Source organism: Culicoides brevitarsis, chromosome 2, assembly GCF_036172545.1.
Source record: "Culicoides brevitarsis isolate CSIRO-B50_1 chromosome 2, AGI_CSIRO_Cbre_v1, whole genome shotgun sequence".
Taxonomy (NCBI): domain Eukaryota; kingdom Metazoa; phylum Arthropoda; class Insecta; order Diptera; family Ceratopogonidae; genus Culicoides; species Culicoides brevitarsis.
The window spans coordinates 26,034,107-26,053,629 of NC_087086.1; the positions used below are offsets into that span (position 1 = coordinate 26,034,107).

At 30.9% G+C, this 19,523-nt stretch overlaps 2 protein-coding genes across 4 annotated transcripts; one reads left to right on the plus strand and one right to left on the minus strand.

The window, feature by feature from the left end:
- Positions 1-375: 375 nt before the first annotated feature.
- On the minus strand, positions 376-2,623 carry LOC134832705 (uncharacterized). The gene is made up of 4 exons (XM_063846823.1): positions 1,833-2,623; positions 1,597-1,768; positions 1,177-1,256; positions 376-1,116 (listed from the first exon to the last, which is right to left on the minus strand). Exons 1-4 carry the CDS (start codon positions 2,476-2,478, stop codon positions 881-883), a joined length of 1,134 nt encoding a protein of 377 aa, XP_063702893.1. The 5' UTR covers positions 2,479-2,623; the 3' UTR covers positions 376-880.
- LOC134832703 (uncharacterized) lies at positions 924-19,423 on the plus strand. 3 transcript variants are annotated; one of them, XM_063846819.1, is made up of 12 exons: positions 924-1,058; positions 4,577-5,893; positions 10,908-11,613; positions 11,823-11,843; positions 12,481-13,223; positions 13,634-13,731; positions 13,797-14,195; positions 14,613-14,666; positions 14,847-15,056; positions 15,963-17,040; positions 17,441-17,679; positions 17,736-19,423. In XM_063846819.1, exons 2-12 carry the CDS (start codon positions 4,672-4,674, stop codon positions 18,015-18,017), a joined length of 5,052 nt encoding a protein of 1,683 aa, XP_063702889.1. In that variant the 5' UTR covers positions 924-1,058; positions 4,577-4,671; the 3' UTR covers positions 18,018-19,423. The 3 variants fall into 3 exon arrangements, with proteins under 3 accessions (XP_063702889.1, XP_063702892.1, XP_063702891.1); XM_063846822.1 differs by lacking the exon at positions 14,613-14,666; XM_063846821.1 differs by lacking the exon at positions 11,823-11,843.
- The last annotated feature ends 100 nt before the right edge of the window (positions 19,424-19,523 follow it).

The following is a 19,523-nucleotide window of genomic DNA, read 5'->3' on the forward strand; positions in this document are numbered from 1 at the left end:
TTATTAATAAAATAATAAAACTAAAAGATTTTCTAAAAAAAAAATAATTTAAAAGCTTGAATAAATGATATATTTTTTTAACATAAAAATTTTTAAAATTTCAAGCAATTTTTCAATTTTGTTGTTAAATGATAAAAATATTTTTTTATAAATAAGAGAGCGAAAACAAATCATTAAGAATTTTTTTCAAGCTTCATCAAAAGTAAAAATATTTAAAGAATATCTGAAAAATTTGTCCATTTATGACTTGAAATTGTCAAAAATCTTTAATGTTGATTTATTTAAACTGCTATTAATTCTACAATGTTTGATGTTCTATCCAAATTTCGTAAACAAAAGTTTGTTTTTTGGTCAGACAAAAGTTTTAAAGCATGTTTCGAACAATGAACGATACAAAATTGAGACACCTACTTAGCTACATTAGTTATCTGAAAGTCACGTTTGCCATAAAATGGTACTTTTTATGGATGATGTCACCAAAAAAGTGCTGATTTTATCGTAATTCGATTAAATTTATCAATTCCTTTGAAATTTTGCGTTAAAATTGATAAGATTTTGAATTCTCCTGGCAATATTTATTCTGAATTAATTTCCTGCTTGACTCGAATTTCATCTCACTTTCCATCAACACCTCCAGCAGCGTGACCTGATACCCGCGAACGAGCTCCGATGCTCATCCAACCTTCTGAATTCATTACCATCACACACTTCCATGCATAATTTTTACTATTTTATTTACTACAAAAAAAATCTCTTTAAAAATATTTCATAAACACTACACAGCCGCGACGTTTGTCGCATATATGAGGAAGTACGTAACATTCGCTCGTAACAATACTGAGCTCGGCTTAGCTTACATTGAAATGAGGGACCATACCACTTATTTCTTTTTACAATATGATTCAGTTTCAATTCTGTCGTACCGGCGATTATTACAAATTTCTTTCGTCAATTCGTCCGTTTGAAAGTCGGAGACGGCATAGCCCAGAGCATCGACACAGTAGTATTTTCCAATTTGATGCAGCTGTACTTCCTCGTAATTTCCATTTGTGCTGCAGGTTAGTTTGAGTGCGGGTTTGTTACTTTCTTCGTAGATTTTTTCGTCAATGGCGCACGCTAAAAAGACATTTTTTTTTCGTGAATTGTGACAATTTTGTGCAATTATTCGATATTTACCGCAATCGATTTGTGAAATTTGTGAGAATTTACCGGCGTACGGGTTGATAACGGAGCCATCGCGCCAAGTGCATTTCACTCTGAAATTAAAAAGTATTTTTTTTTAATTTAAAAAAAAATTATTTAAAAATTAAAAATAATATTTAAAAATGAAAAAAAAATTAAAAAAAATATAAAAAAAAAATTATAAAAAAAAATATTTAAAAATAAAAAAATTATTTAAAAAAAAAAAAAAAAAAATTTTTAAAAATTCATAAATTAAAAAAAAAGATGTTTATAAATTAAAAAAATACAAAAAAAATATTTAAAAATTAAAAAAAAAATATTTAAAATTTGAATATTTTTTTTAATTAAAAATTTTTAAAATTAAAAAAAAATTAAATTAAAATTTTTTTTTTTTGAGTGAAAATAATTTCTTACTCATTTTGTTGCAATTTGTGTTTGCCATAACTGCCGTCATAATTGCAGGAAGCCATCTCGACAGCGACATCCTTTGTCCCATGCAACTCGAATATTTTAACGACCTTCTTTTGCAACACCGCGACACTCTCGCACTGTCTCACGTAAGAATCGCCGTGCAACGTTCGATTGTCTAACCAAAAAAAAAAAGGTATGCAAATAATGGATTTTCCAATTTTCAATAATAAATCACTTACAACACGGCAATTTTGTCCACAAGTTATCCGGTAATACTTTCGTGCCAGCGAGCAATTGTCCCGTCTTTGTATCCACGCAAAAGCACGCGCCACCATCGCATTGCAATTCCTCGTAATTGCCATTTTGCTGGCAGTGCAACGTGCTGATACGTCCACTGGCCTCCAACTTGGATCGATGTCGACTGCAGGCACATGTCATTTCGTCCTCGTTGAATCGCCAGTCCCATCCGAAAATCCTTTCACCTTTTTCGCTGAAGCAAAAACACCGACCTGAAACTTTATCGCCGCGACATTGTTTAGCCGCGAAATCGCCATTTGGGGCGCAATCTGGCTTCCATTGTAGAGGGACATCGGGATTAATGTGCGCCAAATAATAACAAGAATTTTTATCGAAACTACAAATTTTTGATTTTTCATCGCAATAGAGCCCTTTGGCGCAATCCTTATTTTTGGAACATTTTGAGCAAACTTTGTTGCCCGTTCCATCGCACACGGGACAGCAATTCTTGGTCACTAATACTTCGCCGATTCCGCAATCCGATTGTTTAATGGAACTCAAGCATTCACAGTCGCTTTCGTTGCTGTTCGCTAATTTTGTTGTGATTACTAAAACTAAAAATACTAAACTTTGTGAAATTGTTGGCATTGTTGACGGCGTTTGTGTTGAAAATGTGCTGCAATCTGAACCAAGTCAAGCGACTTAATCGACTTCATTGCAAGAATTTGACCGATTTTTCGATTCTCCGTATAAAAGTGATAAAGCGATAAAGTTTGTTTATTAAGAAAACAATAGGTTGACCCGAAAAAAAATTATTAAAGGACTTGTGTAGTGAAGTGTAAAAAAAATTATTATCAAATTAAAAAAAAAAATCCACTTTTCAATAATAGTTAAAAATACATATTCTGAGTAAAGTTTATTAAGACTTTGCATGAAATCAAATTTAATAACATTAATTGTTATAGACGATTGTTTTTCGTTAACAAATTAATAATTTTTAATCAAAATTCCTAGAAATTTGATTAAAAAGGTTCATACGAATGTATTTAATTAAGGCACGATAAATAATTGACAAAACGAGAATTAGTTCAAATCAATCGCCTGACTTCATAACAGTTTCTTTTGGTGAGACAATATTTTGTAACCTAGATGCAAAAAAATCTCTAAGGGACTAAGAGAAAAATATAATAGTTGTGATCCTAAATAGAATTTAAATTGTCTCCGTCACTTAAAAGTTCCAGGTCGATGCTGTAATATTTTTCTTCTTTGCCGAATTCGGGTAACTGAAATAGGCATTCGTTTTAATTTAGTTTTTTTTTTATAAAATAACCGGAGTGTAATAAAACATGATCCAATTAATTGTCAACAAGTAGCGACTGACCACTGCAAGCTTATAATTTGCCATGCTTAGATTGAATAAAAATCCACGTAAATTTATAGGAAATAAATAGTCTTAACGTCAGCGGTATTTCGAGACCCTCTTCTATGTTAACTTCATACTTGTCTTGGTTGACAAAACTATTCGACAGTTCTTTCTCTTAGATGCTACTATCTTTTTACATATAAAATAAAAAATTTTAGTCGGAGAAAGCTTCGGTAACTTGATTTTTAGGAAATAAATGTTATTCAGTTCACATCAGTAAAGCAGGGTGGCAGGATCCAACATGAAGACTATTGAGGACCGCTTCCGAATAAATTGCGCCTCTTTCACTCATGACATACTGAGCTCCAACATTTTGTCGAGCGTCATAAAAAATAAATTCGTTGAAAGAAACCACCAATATGTCCTTAGAAATCCGAGACCGCTTCAACAAACAACCACAACAAGAAAATACCTTGATAATGCCCCCATCCCGCGCTGCATTAGATTTTATAATGACTTTTCTAACGATATTGACTTTAACGCACTTCTAAAGAAAATAGTAACTAAGAACGAATTTAAAAATTGTTAGAATAAATAAGAAAAGATGAGGTTTTTTGTAGCCATAGCCTTTTCCTCCAAAAAATTTAATATTTTTGACTAAATAAAAGAAGTATTTATTAGACGTATATTAAAATGAAATGAAACATCAGACTTCGTTAAGACTGTCGAAAAATGAAATTAAAAATTTTATATGTTAAATAGAAAAACTAATTTATTAACAAAATATCTTACCTGATCGACTAAAATATTTTTTTTTTTCTGTCTTGAAAAGAACAATTTTTTTTACAAAACTTTACATTTTTTTAATAAAATTTAAATATAATTTTTTTCTATTTTTTTAAATTTTTTTTTTTACTTTTTTGAGAAAGATTTTAAATTTTTCCGCCGAGAACTCAATATTTTTTCGAAACTTTTGAAAATTTTTCAATTATGAGTTTTTTTTTCATTTTTGAGTCACCCTATCAAGCTTTAAGATCCAGTAAACCACCAAAGCAGTGTCCAAAGTTGATAAACACTGTCGATCGCGACTTTTATTGTTGTTGTTGTTATTCACTGATTAGATTAGATAGCGTTCATATATTGTCATACGATACCTCTCAATAAAATAATAATAATAAACTTGGTGCGATCGCTTCTGTGTGTGTCGAAAAAAACACAGAGTTTTTCGAAATGTATGTGCATTTTGTCCATTGTCTCCCTCTCTCGTTGTTGTGCATTTAATTTATTTAACTCCATTGTATTGATATTTTTTTTAAACTTGTTTTTTTTCTGTGTTATCTTGCAATTAATACAAAACATTTTGTTCCCATCCTATATTTCCAGACTGCTGCCGTTCACACACCGCATACTCTCTCGTCGCTCGTGCAATTGTCGTAGTGAAGTAACAATAAGACACCGACAGCCAACTACTCGAAACGATGGATAAGCAGACGTCTGTCAGCCAGCAACAGGCACAAACGGGACCAAAGGTCTCTCAAATTGCGAATTTATTTCAACGGCGTCCGCAAGAGCCACCGCCCGACGTTCCCAACAACATTGCACCCGCGTCGCCGCCGTCGTCACACGTTTTGCCGAACAAGGAAAATCCGTCGCCCGCCAGTGCTGTCGTGCGAACGGAATCGCATGCGGCACGTTTTAATCACGCACGAGCTTTGTTCGAGCGTCTCGGCGAAGGTCGCGTCAACGTGCAACAAACAACCGGCTTCAGTATTAAACATTCCAACAGCAAAGACGAGAATTTGCGGGATTTGAGTCCCGAGGGGAATGCGGAGAACGCTCGTTCGCCCTCGCCCAAAATTAAATACGTCAAAATCACAAACGGCGTCAGCAAAATTGACACGAGCAAAATTCACAACATCTCGCGCATCAAAATGGAGAAGCCCGAAAAGCCGGAAAAGCCTGAAAGGAAATTTAATTCGCGCGAATTGATCGAGAAACAAAAGAACTGGACATCACATTTCTCCAAAACGAAGGCGACGACAAAGTATCATTGTGATATCATTCGACCGATGGCAGGTCCGACGCAGCAAAAACCCAAATCGGTCGATTATGCCGACTCGCAAGCGGTAAAAACGTCTCCAGTTAAGACTTCATCACAATCTTTCGATAGCACGACCGAAAATGTCGCCAATAATCGCGATGACTCGCCAGTGACGGTAACAAAGCCGCCTCCATTGTCCAAAAAACCTCAAATCACGATGAGTCCCACTCGCATCTCGCCGATCAAAAAGAACGAAAATGTTGTGCCACCAGCGCCGCCACATCGTCGTGACTCCCTGCGAGATTCGCAATCGAACAACATCACAACTAACGGCACCGGAATGAATGGAAATGCTGCCACGGAGAACAATCATCGCAAAGCAAGTCTCACGTCGGAAGACACGTACGTCACGATCCAACAGAACAAAGAAGCTCCCGTTTTGCGACGCAATTCCTCGTCGACGTCAGAAAAGCTCGCGGAACCCGTGTCACCCGGAAATCCGATCAGTTCGTCACCCAGCCCGGGCGTCAGTATTGCTTCGGATCCCGCAAGTCCCGTTCACACCGAAGAGGAAAAGCAGGAAAACGAAGAATTGGAAAAAGTCGAACAACTTCCGGATGAGGAGCCAATTAACGAGCTACAAGAAACAAAAAATGATGGTAAGAAAAAATTAAATTTCTCAATTAATTTGTGACTCTTTTTTTGCGTTGAAAATGTTAAAGAATGATAATCGTCTCTAAGCATTCTTCGTCATTCGTGATCACTTAATTATTAAATAACACAAAAAAATAAAAATAAAGAAAAAGGCAATGGACTTGAGTGCGACGAACGTACAAAGACACTTTAAGCTCGGATATTAATGCGTTCTTCGTTCGTTTCGTGAGTTCCAGTCTAAAATGGAACAAACTAAATAATATCTCAATTTAAGCTCATTCAACTCGTACCTACGTGATTTTAAGATAAGTTAATTTTTATTTTGAGGAAATCATATCGTTCGCGGGTGTTTTTAGTGCTTTGTTTGCGTTTGATAAGAAATTTTATAATAGGTGAGAAACGTAGCAGATACAAGAAGAAGGTCATGTACGAGGTTTAGAGACATGGTGAATAGTTATTTTTTGATAGTGAGTGACTATCTAAAATTTTAATTTTAAAATTTAAAAAAATGCAAGAAAAAAGAATGAACCAGGCGGCTCCATCAAATCTTAAAAAATTATGAAAATTGAAAAAAAAAATTATTAATTTAAAAAAAATATTAAATTATTAAATTTTAAAAATTAAATTATGCGAATAAATTTTATATTTCCATTGTTTGTGGCCCTCCCTCCGATTTTGTCGAAAAAATTCAGGGAAAAAATAAAAATTAAATTAAAAATTGGAATATTTTTAACATTTTTGGGAATTTTTTGAATAAAAAATCATAAATTGTAATTAAATATACCAAAAAATAGGCAAATTCACTTGAACAATTCGTTTTCTATTAAATACAGGTGAAAAAATTTTTAAAGTCACGTGACCAAAAAAAATTTTTTTTTTTTTCAAAAATTTTAATTTTGTAAGATTTTGTTTAATTTTTCTCTAATTTTGAGTTCAAATTTAAAAAAATAATATGTTAAATTAATAAAATGTTAAAAAGTAACGTTTAACATCCAAAAACGTTAAAAAATTACAAACAAAAAATTAAAAAATATTTATTTTTGTATTTTATTATTTTTGAATTTTTAGTTTTTAATTTTTTATACGTCTAAAAACGTTGATTCTTAACGTTAGTTAATTTTTTTTTATATTATTTTCAAATTTGAACTCAAAAGTGGAGAAAAATCAATCCAAATCTCCCAAAATAAAAATTTTTGAAAAAAAATTATTTTTTAAAAAATGTAGGAAACGTTAATTTTCTTATGATTTTCGTATATTTTTTAACATAAACAGTAAATTTTCATAATTTTTTAATCAAAAATCGCCAAAAAACGTCAAAAATGTCGTTAATTTCAAAAATTATCAATAAATGAATTTTTAATTATTTCTTTTAAATTTATTTTAAAATTAAATAATTAATTTACCTAATTAATTTTTAATTAAATTAAATTAATTTTAATTTTTAATTAATTTTTTTTGTGAAATGAAAGTTTTCAAATGAAATTACTAACATTTTTTAATATCGAGGCTTATTATTTTTTTTTTAATTCTTTAAATTTTTAACTCCATTATTGGTTCAATTTGAAAAAAAATTGTCAAAAAATTTTCATGTTCTAATAAAAAAAAAACTTTTAACACCATTTTCTTCAACAAGGTCACTTCAAATCCATCATTTTCGTTCACCATTCACGACACCAACAGAAGATTTATAATTACTTTTTCCCCTCTAGCTTCGCCATTCATAAAATCTTCAAAAGAACATCATCAATATCTCTTAATACTTTATTAATTAAAACTTTTCCTCAAAAAATCGAACAGGAAGTTTATCCCAAAAATTACGTTTTAATTCGCAAAACACGACGACGAACAAGTTGGCGGAATTTTCCGATCACTCATGCCAACAAAAAGTCGCTTTAATATTTACATTTTTCATATTTCATTTTATTTTATGACTTTAATGGAAAGTACAAAGAACAAAAATAGAACAAAAAAAACGAGAAAAAAAATGTTTGCACAATAAATTATTGCAAAAAAAGAAAAACAAGGAAATGTTTGAGAAAATGTGTGAAAAAGTGACTCGTTTCTCAGTCCCTCGCACTGCACTTTTTAACACATTTTCCATTAAATCAAAAGAACACACAGGAAAACGTCTGTCTCGTGGCGTACACACATGTCTTCTATTATTATTCTCTTCTCGCGAGATGCATTTATGTTTTAAAATTAACCAAGAGACCATTTCTCGTGCACACACAACAAAAAACCTCTAAAAATTTTAAAAAGTAATAAAGACATAGCGAGGAAAATGCGACTCTTTGTACGCGATGACGACGTAATGTGACGCGACGCGTGTGTATGAGTGCTCAAGAGTAAATAAAGTAAAAAAATATTTTTGTTAAAAGAGTACGAGCGAGTTGTAGACAAGACACACGGGTCTTCTCAATCAATCTTTACTCATTGTACCAGTTTTGTGCGCGATTGTGTTCAGTGAACACATTAACATTTTTTTGTTACTCGATCGTAACACAATTTTTATTGCATCTCATTCAATTTTTTCTCGTTAATTAATTTTATTCTTCGATAAAAATTAAATTGTTTCGCGCTCGTTACAAAATTTCTTTCGTAATCTGTCGAAATTTCGTTCAAAAATGTGAGCAACGAACCAAAAATGTACATATTTTGCCAAAAAAAAAAAATAAATTTCATTGTTTTCACGCACCTTTTGACTATTTTTGTGTTATTAAAAAAAAATAAACATTTAAAAAGATGATGATAAAGAAAGGAAACTGTGTCACTGATGAGATAATATTTCAAATGCAAAAAAATTGATTTGTGACCCATAGACTAGCCAGCAGAACCCACTCACTTTTCTATTCATCATTTTGAGGAAAAAAAATCAAATGTTGCAAAAAAAGTAATAATTTTAGACCAGTTTTTCGATGTGTCGCGACGATGTCGTCTTGTATATGATGATGTTGTTGTCCGGCAATTAATTTGCTCCAAAACGAGTCAATGCCGAATGACCGGTAGAATTTGGCACCCACGCATCCGCACGCGTTTATTAAATTTGATTTACTCGTGTGGTTTAGTAGGGAGGAATTGTGCGTGGTGCGCTTAAGAGGGCAATTCCATAATTTTTTTTTAATAAATAAAATTAATAATCACCTAATTAATTAATAAAATTAAATAATCTAAAAAATTCATAGAATTTATATTTTTTAAATAATTCGAATTTAAAAGAAAAATAAAAAAAATTTTAAATTAAAAAAAATTTAAAATTAAAAAAAAATTAAAATTAAAAAAAAATTTTTTAATTTAATTTAAAAAAAATCTAAATTTTCCAAATTTTCTTATGAAATTATCAAAATATAGGTACACGGAAGAAATTGATAAAAATTTTAAAATTCTGGTTAGGCCGCTCCAAATTTTTTTCGAACTTTTTGTCCCAAAAACTTTTTTTCAAAATGGGGGGGGCAAAAAAATAAAAAAAAAAATTTTGAAATACTTTTTCATATAAAATGACAAAATTCAAACAATTTTTGATCATTAATCAATATTTTAGTTGTTTTAATGGTCTATATTGAGATATAATTATAATTTAAAATTGATATAAGAGTATTCCAAGTTAAAAATTTCAACAAAAAAAATATTTCATAAAAAAACTGTCAAAAATTTTGAAACATAATTTTTTTGAAAAAATTTTTAGAGAAGAAAATTCATGTTTTATTTCGTTTTTCAATACAAAAATTCTTAAATATTAAAAATTTTTTTGAAAAACTATGAAAAAAGACCAAAAAACGGGCAATTTTGATGATATTTTCAACTTTTTTTTTTTATTTTGCCCCATTGGATTTTTGACTTTTAAAATGGGGCATAGGACAAAAAGTTCAAAAAAAATTTGGAGCGGCTTTAATTAATTTAAAAAAATTAATATTTAATTTTAATTTAATTTATTTTTATTTAAATTTGCTATTGTTGGAAATTATTATATAAATAATTTAAGAATTTTTTATTGATATGAATTTGTCAAATTTTCATTAAAAAAATTTTTTCAAAAATATTTATTTTTATTAGGTAAAGATCTAAAATTATTAATCAAAAATTTTCAAAAAATTAAAAAAAAAATATTTTGATTTAAAAATAACAAAAATAATAATTTCATAAGATAGGTACAATAAAATATATAAAAAAATTAAAAATTGAAAAAAAAATAAATTTTTAATGAAAAAATAATATTTTTAAAATATTAAAATTAAATTGTAAAAATTTATCTAAAAAAAAAATTTTATAAAAATTGAAAAAAAAGTTGATTCAATTCAAACTTTTTAAAAAAATTATGGAATTGCCCATTAATTATTTTTTTTCATTGAAACTATCTCAAAGTCCTCTCTAATTAACCATACAGTACTTGCACAGAAAATGCGTCCACAAAAATAAAACACAAAAAAAATCTTAATAAAAATGTCTTTAAAATAGATTCTTGTGTACACAAGTCAGCATAAATTTGAATCTGAACGACGCACGACGACGAAAGAGACACATTTTGAAAAGTATGTCTTCGACACTGCGGAGAATTTGGTCAAGATAAATAAATAAATAAATCGCGCTCTTGAATGTAAATACCACGAAAAAAAAAGAGATCGAGCGAGTAGTAGAGATAATTGGACACACTTTACATTAAAATCGTTAGTAAAGGTCATTCGGTTGTGACGAGCAGGAGCTTAACGACGAGATATTAAAAAAAAAAAACAAAAAATTGTTAAAAACGAAAGTGTGATATAATTTTTTATGGTTTTTTATGAATCAGCGCACCGATAAAAATGTGTTTAAATTTATACAGATTTTGCTTTGATTGTGGTCGAGGTAATTTTTTGCATTTTTAACAGATTAAAATATCCATAACAATTGTTTTTATGTCTAACAGTCGCACTCAAGTGTGAGATGTTTTCACTTTTTCACATTTCCTCGCAATTTCACGATGACTTTTGCAAGTTTTGTTTTTATCAAAGCGTTAACTGACAAAAATTTCTTTTTAATTAACAGACAATGAGCAGAATGACGACGAGCAGGAAGTTGGTGGCATCAAACGTACTCTCAATGCGACAACAACAGCCGCCGACACAAAGCCGGTAGTAATTTCATGTTTGCCAACATCGATGACAATAACGAACAACAGGGAGCCAAGTGTTGCCGGTAGCATTGTGTCAGCAGATGAGGGCGGTTTCAACGAACCGTCGCCCGAAATCAAAGCCAAACTAAAGCCCGTCTACCAATTTGACATTCAGAGTCCGCCACTGCCTCCGTCGCCGCCTGCCCGAACCGCCACAGCAACTGTCATTCCGCCGCCAATTCCCCTCACGGACAACGACACCAATAATCTCGAGAGTCCCGTTGACCTGAATTACGTCGATGTTGTCGTCAATGGATCGCGATCCTCATCCGCGAGCACCGTTTCGAACAACAAAACGTTGTATGCCTCCATCAAACCGGAAATTCCGTCACCGCCAGAAATGCTGCTCGAAAAAGAGATTAAGCACGAAGCCAAATTGCTCGATACGGACGACGGATGGTCGTCAGGAGGAGAACCTGTTACGGTACGAGAAAGATCTTTCATTCCCATGAGGGCGGACGAAAGTTCAGGGCTGGATTTGCCAGATATGGAATATGTGGATGCCAGTGAGCCCGAAGAGGAGCCAAATAAAGTTGATGCGATGACAGCTGATGAAGCGGAGAAGTTATTAAGCTCAAAGTGAGTATGAATTTGGGTTATTTTGAGATTTTTTACACAAATCATGATCATTTTCACCGAAATCATCCTTAATTTATTTAATTTAATATTTTTATTTTATGATTTTTTCTTTGCTGTTTCTTCTTGCCTGTGTTATTGAAATATTATTTGACCCTGTCGTTCATCATCTTCATCATTTACACAAAACAAACACTCACAAACAATACCAGGATTGTCGAAAGTCGACTCAGGTAGGATTTACAGAATTTCATATTTTTTTTACTCTTTAAAATTTATTTCGAAGTTTTTTTGGTCTTTTTCTAGGACAAAAAATGATTTCTTTATTATTTTCTCAAAATAATTATTTTTTAATGGATTTTCTTTTTTTTGAAAATAATTAATGGAGGGGGCAAAATAATTAAAAATTTAAATAAAAATTTATTTGAAATTTAAAATAAATTAATATTTTTAATTAAAATAAAAATACTTTTAATTTAATTTTCAAATAAAATTTAATTTAAAATTTAAATTATTTTTAAAATATTTAAGAAAAATTAAATAAAATTAATTAAATAATTAAAATTAATTAAAAATTTATTTAAAAATATTTTTTAACTTATACCAAAACATTAAAATAACCTAATTAATTAAAATCTAAGAAAAAATTTGAAAAAAATAAAAAAAATTATTTAATTAAATTTTTTATTTAAATTATTTTTTTTTTTTAACGAAAACTTCGAAATAAATTTAATTTGAAAATTAAAAAAAAAATTATCTGTTTTATTTATTTATTTTTTTTTTTTTTCGAAATAAATTTAAAAAAATTTCCTTTTTTTTTTCATCTTTTTTTTTTAATTTTTTTTTTTAATTTTTTTCTCATAAAAATAGACAACAAGTCATTCTCTCCGACGAACAAGCACGCGAAGTAGAGCAAATTCTCAGTAGAAAAGCATCCGTTGAGTCTCCAGATCGTTCGGAAAGCTCAGTGATCGTAAAAGATGATACTCCGCCAACCCCTCCGCCACACCAAAATCTCATTAACGGCCACGATATCTCCAGTAAGACAAATGAATCGTCCGTTCTGGGCACAGATAGTCTCTTGCAAGACTCCACGATGAACGAAACGAGCCAAGATGTGCTAAATCAAACGATTAATTCGACACTTAATGGCTCGGCACTCGATACGACGCAAGAAGTGACGATAAATGAAGCCAGCTCTTCCGTGAAAATTATTCTTGATAATTCGAATACGCCTGAAGAACTCGCCAAAATGAATTATCCGCCAGTGCAGAAAACAGTAGTTCACGTGGATGACAAAGGAGTTCACTTCTTTGACGATGGCAATTTTTGGATGGAGGTAGAAGGTCTCTTGGATTCCGATAAGGAAGACGATGAGGAGTTTGCGTTGATGTTTCCGGTTCATGTGAGGAAAAAGACCCGCGTTAAGTTCAGTACGGAGCCGATGAAAATTTTTTCCACATTTTCTGTCAACGAATACGATCGACGGAATGAGGATGTGGATCCGGTGGCTGCTTCGGCGGAATATGAGTTGGAAAAACGCGTTGAAAAAATGGACGTCTTCCCAGTTGAACTTATGAAAGGTCCTGAGGGATTAGGATTGAGCATTATTGGTGAGGAATTTTATCGAAATTATTAAATTTCATCCAGAAAAATCAAATTTATCGAAAAAAATCTGTCAAAAAAATACAAATTTTGATTGAAGAATCATAAAAAATTACAATTTTATTAAAATCTTACAAAAATAGAATTAAATTTTTAAATTTAAAAGAAAGAAAACAGGTCACGTGACCAAAATTATTTTCTTTTTCTAAAATTTCTATGTTAAAAAACTTTAAATTAAAATTAGTTTTACATTTTGAGCTAAAATTAGAAAATTATATCAATTTAAATTAAAAATTAATGCAAAAAATCATCATTTAAAGCTCAAAAAAATTTTAAATATTTTTCGCCTTCTTCCCTTGATAGGACAAAAAAACAAAAAAAAAATTAAAATTTTTAAAAATATTTTTTTTTCAACCAGGAATGGGCGTCGGAGCTGATGCAGGCTTAGAAAAACTTGGAATCTTCGTCAAAACCATCACCGATAACGGAGCAGCAGCTAAAGATGGCAGAATTCAAGTAAGAAAAAAAAAAATTTCTTTCAAAAAATTTAAATTTTCATAAAAAAAATATTTTTCCCCCAGGTAAACGATCAAATAATCGAAGTCGACGGCAAAAGTCTCGTTGGCGTAACGCAAGCCTATGCCGCCTCCGTGCTCCGTAACACTTCGGGCCTTGTCAAATTCCAAATTGGTCGTGAACGTGACCCACAAAACTCCGAAGTCGCCATGCTCATCAAGCAAAGTCTCCAGGCCGATCGCGAAAAGGAGGAACGTTATCGACGCCAACAAGAGGAATACATTCGTCGAACGTCTGTGCAATCGGAGGACAGTACGTTGCCGGTGTCAGCGAATACGAGCATCAGTGAGGATCCCTTGAGTCCGACGGTGCAGCAAGTAGCTGACGCTGTCTTCGCCGAACGTGATAGCCAAAATAATTCCAGTTCAAGTGACGTCGAGTCACTCAAGAGACTTTTGCAAGAGGTATGAATCGCATGTTTTTTGCCATTTTTTGTGTGTTTTTAGTTTTTCTGTAGTGAAAAAAATGAATTTTTTTCAAATTAATGTTTGCTAATAATTTTTTGATATCGTAACTAATAATTTTTTTCAAATATTTTTTTGTGCTTGCTACTCCATAACTACTCAAAATAATAGCATAATACGGTAAATAACACATTTTTTATAACAGTGTGTGTATTAAAATAAATACAAATGTTTGACTGAGACCTCACCTTTGCTTTAGAAAAAAAAAACTTTTTCCTTTGCATGCCAATTTTTTATTTTTACCTTTTTTGTGTGTCTATACTTTATCCATCAAAAATTGATTGTCTGTTCACCAAAAACTTTGTTTTGTTTTTTTTTTGTTTTTCATTTCTCTCGCCAAAATTAAAATTACCGCAGAACCACAAACTTATAACTGTGCATGAAGATGAGTTGCTCAGGTTGCGACAACAGGTAAGAATTCAAAAACCCTCATTTTTTGTCCTGTCCAAAAGTATTATTTCAATCAATCAATCAAACCAACAAAAAAAAAATGCTTTTCACTTTCTTGGGTGTATGAGTGTATTGTCCTAAAATATTTTTTTCATTTTTTTGAGTGAATTTTAATCGGATTTTTTTTGTGAATTTTCTTAGTTGATCAAATATCAAGCATCTTGCAATGAGACTGAAGCACTTGCGGAGCGTCTCAAGACCGTGGAGACTGATTTGTCAAATATTAAGCGAGAAGCGAATAATTATCAGAATATGTTGCAGCAATCGCAGGAGCAGTACGGAACGTTGGAGAAGAAATATAACAAAGCGAAACGATTGTTACGCGATTTTCAGCAACGGGAACGAGATATGGTGAGAAATTTTTAGATTTAGGGATTAATTTTGAATTTTTGTCCCACAATTTTTGTTTTAAATAGGAGGCAAAAATTTAAAAAAAAATATTTATAAAAAGACTGATTTTTAGCAATTTTTTATCGATTGATTAGTATAAGATTTAATAAACTTTAATTTAAAGTCAAAATATTTCAACTTAAAATTAAAAAAAAAAATTATTTCTTCAAATTTTGAATTTTTTTATACCAAAATTAGTATTTTTAACTAAATTTTTGAAACTAAAAATATTTTTTTTTTTTTTTTGCTTAATTTAACTAAGGCGAATAAATTTAATATTTTCAAAAGTCCCATGAGGATTCTCTCGAGGGGGGGGGGAAATAAAAAATAAATATTTTTGAATTTTTTGTTTGTAATTTTTTAACGTTTTTAGACGTTAAACGTTGATTCTTAAAATTTATTTAATTTTAGTTTATATTATTTTAAAATTTTAACTTAAAAGTAAAGAAAAATCAACAAAATCTTCCAAAATAAAAATTTTTGAAAAAAAAATAATTTTGGTCACGTGACTTTCAAAAAAATGTTTTTCAACATTTCAATAGAAAATGTCGTATTTAAGCAAATTTCTTTAGTTTTTTTGTATAATTTTAACATAAACAGTAATTTTTCATGATTTTTTAATATAAAAATTCCAAAATATGTTATTACAAAATATTTTATTTTTTTTTTTTCGACAAAATTAATTGGATATATTTTACAAATTATAAATCAGTAAAAACAACAAAAAATATTGAAAAATTACTTTCAAAAAATTTTCGTTTTGTCCCTATTTAAAAAATAATTTGAGACAAAAAATTCAAAATAAATTAAAAATGGCCTAAATGCTTACAAAAAAATAAATTTTAATAATTTTTTGTGAATTTTTAGATTCAACTCCACGAATTTTACGTGCAAAATCTGCAGGAGAAAGACACCGAATACAACGCTCTCGTGAAAAAATTAAAAGATCGTGTCATCACGCTAGAACAAACGCTGCAAGAGACCCAACAAAAAGCCGGTCTGCCCATCACATTGCCATACGATTCTGCTAGTCTAAAGTTAACGCCTCAAATGAGTCGTCGCGAGCCCCCCAAGCAATTCCTGCAAAAACTGGAAACGGATTTTTCCGACACTGAGATCTCAGATTTGTCGCCCGATGCGGAAGATGGCGACGGCAAAACCGCCACTGTCGAACGCAAAATGCCGGCACCACAAAATAGCAATAGCAGTAAGGACGACGACTTGGATTCGGTTGTGCCACAACATCAGTTGCTCGATAATTCGGTGAACAAGACAAAAAAGGAGTTGGCATCACGGATGAATCGAGCGTTGCCATCCGGGAAGAAGAGTCACAGTAACAGCGGTTCGTCAGATGCCCTCGACGAGATTGACGACAACATGAGTGATACGAATTCTAACGTCGTTTCGACGGGCGCCGTTGACGATGTCATCGATGAAGTCGAGGAGGAAGTGCAGTACAGCCTCCCGACGTTCAATAAAGTGCAGACACCGCCAAATGTGGCAGCGTTATATGCGCAAGTGTGCAAGGAACGAACGGAAATTGCGATGCAAGCGCAACAAGCGCGCAAAAATCACTCGACAATTCCCAATATTTACCGCAATCCACATTCCACGAGTTACGATAGCGAGCTAAATGCATCGTACGACAGCGATTTGGGATCTTCCACCGACAAATTGGATGAAGAGATGAACAGTTCTGACAGTTGGATGTATCCGAGTCGCAATAAGGGAAAAGGATTGAAGGGAATTAATCCGCCGTCGTTGGCGGAACAGTTGAAGGAACGTCTCGCGGAACGGGAAGGCAAACGTCTCAACGAAGATGGGTCGTCACGAGACTCCAGCGATGATTATAGCGAATTAAATAGGACACCAAGTGCGGCAGCGTTACTCTCACACAGTTTGTTGCAAGAAATTAAGATGGCCGTAAATGAAGCGCAACCAAAAGGTAAGAAATTGCCCTAAAAATATTTTTTTTCGTTAAAATTCAGTTAGTTTTTTATAGTTTTTTTTATATTTTTCATAAATTTTATTAAAAATAATTTTTAAAAAATTTTAAAATTTATTTAGTCATTTGGAGTCTTAAAAAATAGCAAAAATTTTCAATCAATTAATTAAAAAAAATATAATTAATTTATAATTTTAAAATCATTCAATTTTAATCATAATTGAATTTATTTTTATTTATTTCTTCAAAAATTAATTATTATTTAAAAAAAAAAAAAAAAAACCTAAAAAAATGAAAGTTTTGATGAAATTTTTAATTTTTTTAGCCCAAAAAAATTTCAAGAAACAAAAAATAAATTTAGTAAAGTCCTTTTTATAAATTATTTTCTTTTTACTTACAGTCAAACAAGTACTTCCTCAAACATTGTCCCCACCGGGCACGACACCATGGACACAACATCAAAGAGATCAACCCTCGCCGACGAGCAGTCTCTCGTTGGGTTCCATCTCACCCGGGGCCTATTCCCCCTGCCGGACCTTAGACACATCCGGCTCAAGTGCCAGCTTTTCCAGCGATGCACCCCAACAAAAACCTCATCACTGGAAAAATGGTCCCGTCGAAGGATGGTCCAACGAACAAGTAAGCCAAATATTTTAATTTTCCCCAAAATTCTCTAAAAAAATATTTTTTTTTAGGTCTGTCAATGGCTCTACGGCATCGGTTTGGAACAGTTAATCAACAAATTCATCGAAAACCAAATCCATGGCGGCACCTTGCTCGATCTAGAAAAAAAAGATTTCAAAATTCTCGACATCCATGGCGACGACAAGAAGTTACTCAAACGTAACATCAAGGAATTGCGTAATTTGAACGAAAAGGACAAACGGAGACGCGAAAAAGAACTCAAGGAACAGGAAAAAAGTAATCACGAAAGGGAAAAATTACTGCGAAAAGCAGAAAAGAAGGCCAAAAAGTAGATAAAATCCCGATTTTTTTACACACTCACGCGCGCGCGAGCGAAGATATCTAGAGTTACGACCTGTAGTGAAGTATCTTCGAAAGAAATTAATGACACCAGAATTCACACAACATTTTTTTACGTATTTTATACAGTTCATTATTAATATTAATAATATAATCTTAAATTATATGAGAGACATGGTTCGTAGAAATGTCCGTAAAATTATATTATGAAATATAAACATAAAGTATTTAGTAAAAATATATTTTACATCAAAAAAATATTGAAAAAAGTACGAGAATAAGCATTAGAACAATTTATTAAAATAAAATAATGTCAAAATATGCCAAAAACTAGCATTAGACAGCCTCTATCTCTCTAGTACTACAAACATAAAATTATATCTCTTGCCCTCCTCCCCCACTAAATAATTGCAAAAACTTTTGAAAAAAGTTGAATGAGCTCAAAACGTAGAAACAAAAAAATCAAAACGCGTCGCGACAAGAAAAACAATGCACAGCATTTAAAAATCGCTGAATTAACAAGCAAATAATATTTAAAACAAATTGCAGCCAAAGTTAAACAAACAAACATTAATATATAACGTAAAAAAACTTTATCTTATTTAAAAAAAATATTAAAGCCACATTTTAAATAATAATTTCCTGTCGTAGAGTAAAAAAATACAAAATAGCGTAAAAAACTATTAAATTAATAGTGAAATTCTTAAAAAAAAAATAAATTATTAATTATTATCATTAATTGTGGTGAATAAATGTCAAGTGTTAGTAATTAGAGACATTTTAATTTCTGTCAAGCACTTTTACGATTTATTTTGTCAACACACTTTTCATTTTTGGATGTTTTTAAAAAGGCAAAAATGTGTGTTACTTACCAAAAAATATACATAAATAAATATGAGACTGATATTACAAACAATTTTGAATGTTAATATCAGACATTTCTCTCTGTTAAATGTGAAGAAAATCCTAAAAACATAAAAATTGTCTACCTGTAATGTTAAAAAAAAATTAAGCTCTGCGCAAAAAAAAACTGAAACTATTAATCGTATCCCTCCTCACACTCTAAAAATGCTCACGTTAAAAAAAACTGTTACTAAAGTATGGAAAATGTTAGAAAAATCCTTTTTTAGGAGCCGATCTCCAAACAAAAAAATATCTTAAAATTTTTACAAGTATTTTTTATATATAATTAGAAGAAAATAGCTAAATTTTTGTACTTAACTCATCGGCAACAGTCAAATTTTTCACACACTTTACACGTATTTATTCTAAAAAAGCATCGAAGACATTTTTGAATTTTTGTCCAACATAGAAGTCACTTCCTTTTTTTTACAAAAAATAAAAAAAAAATATTACTATTTAAATTATTAATTATAAAAATAAATTAAAACTATTAATAATCAACAATATTTATGATAAACATCATTGCATTTAAAAAAAAATAAAAGAAAAAAATAGAAAATAAAGTATTCATGTAATAAAAAAAACAAGAAAAAATG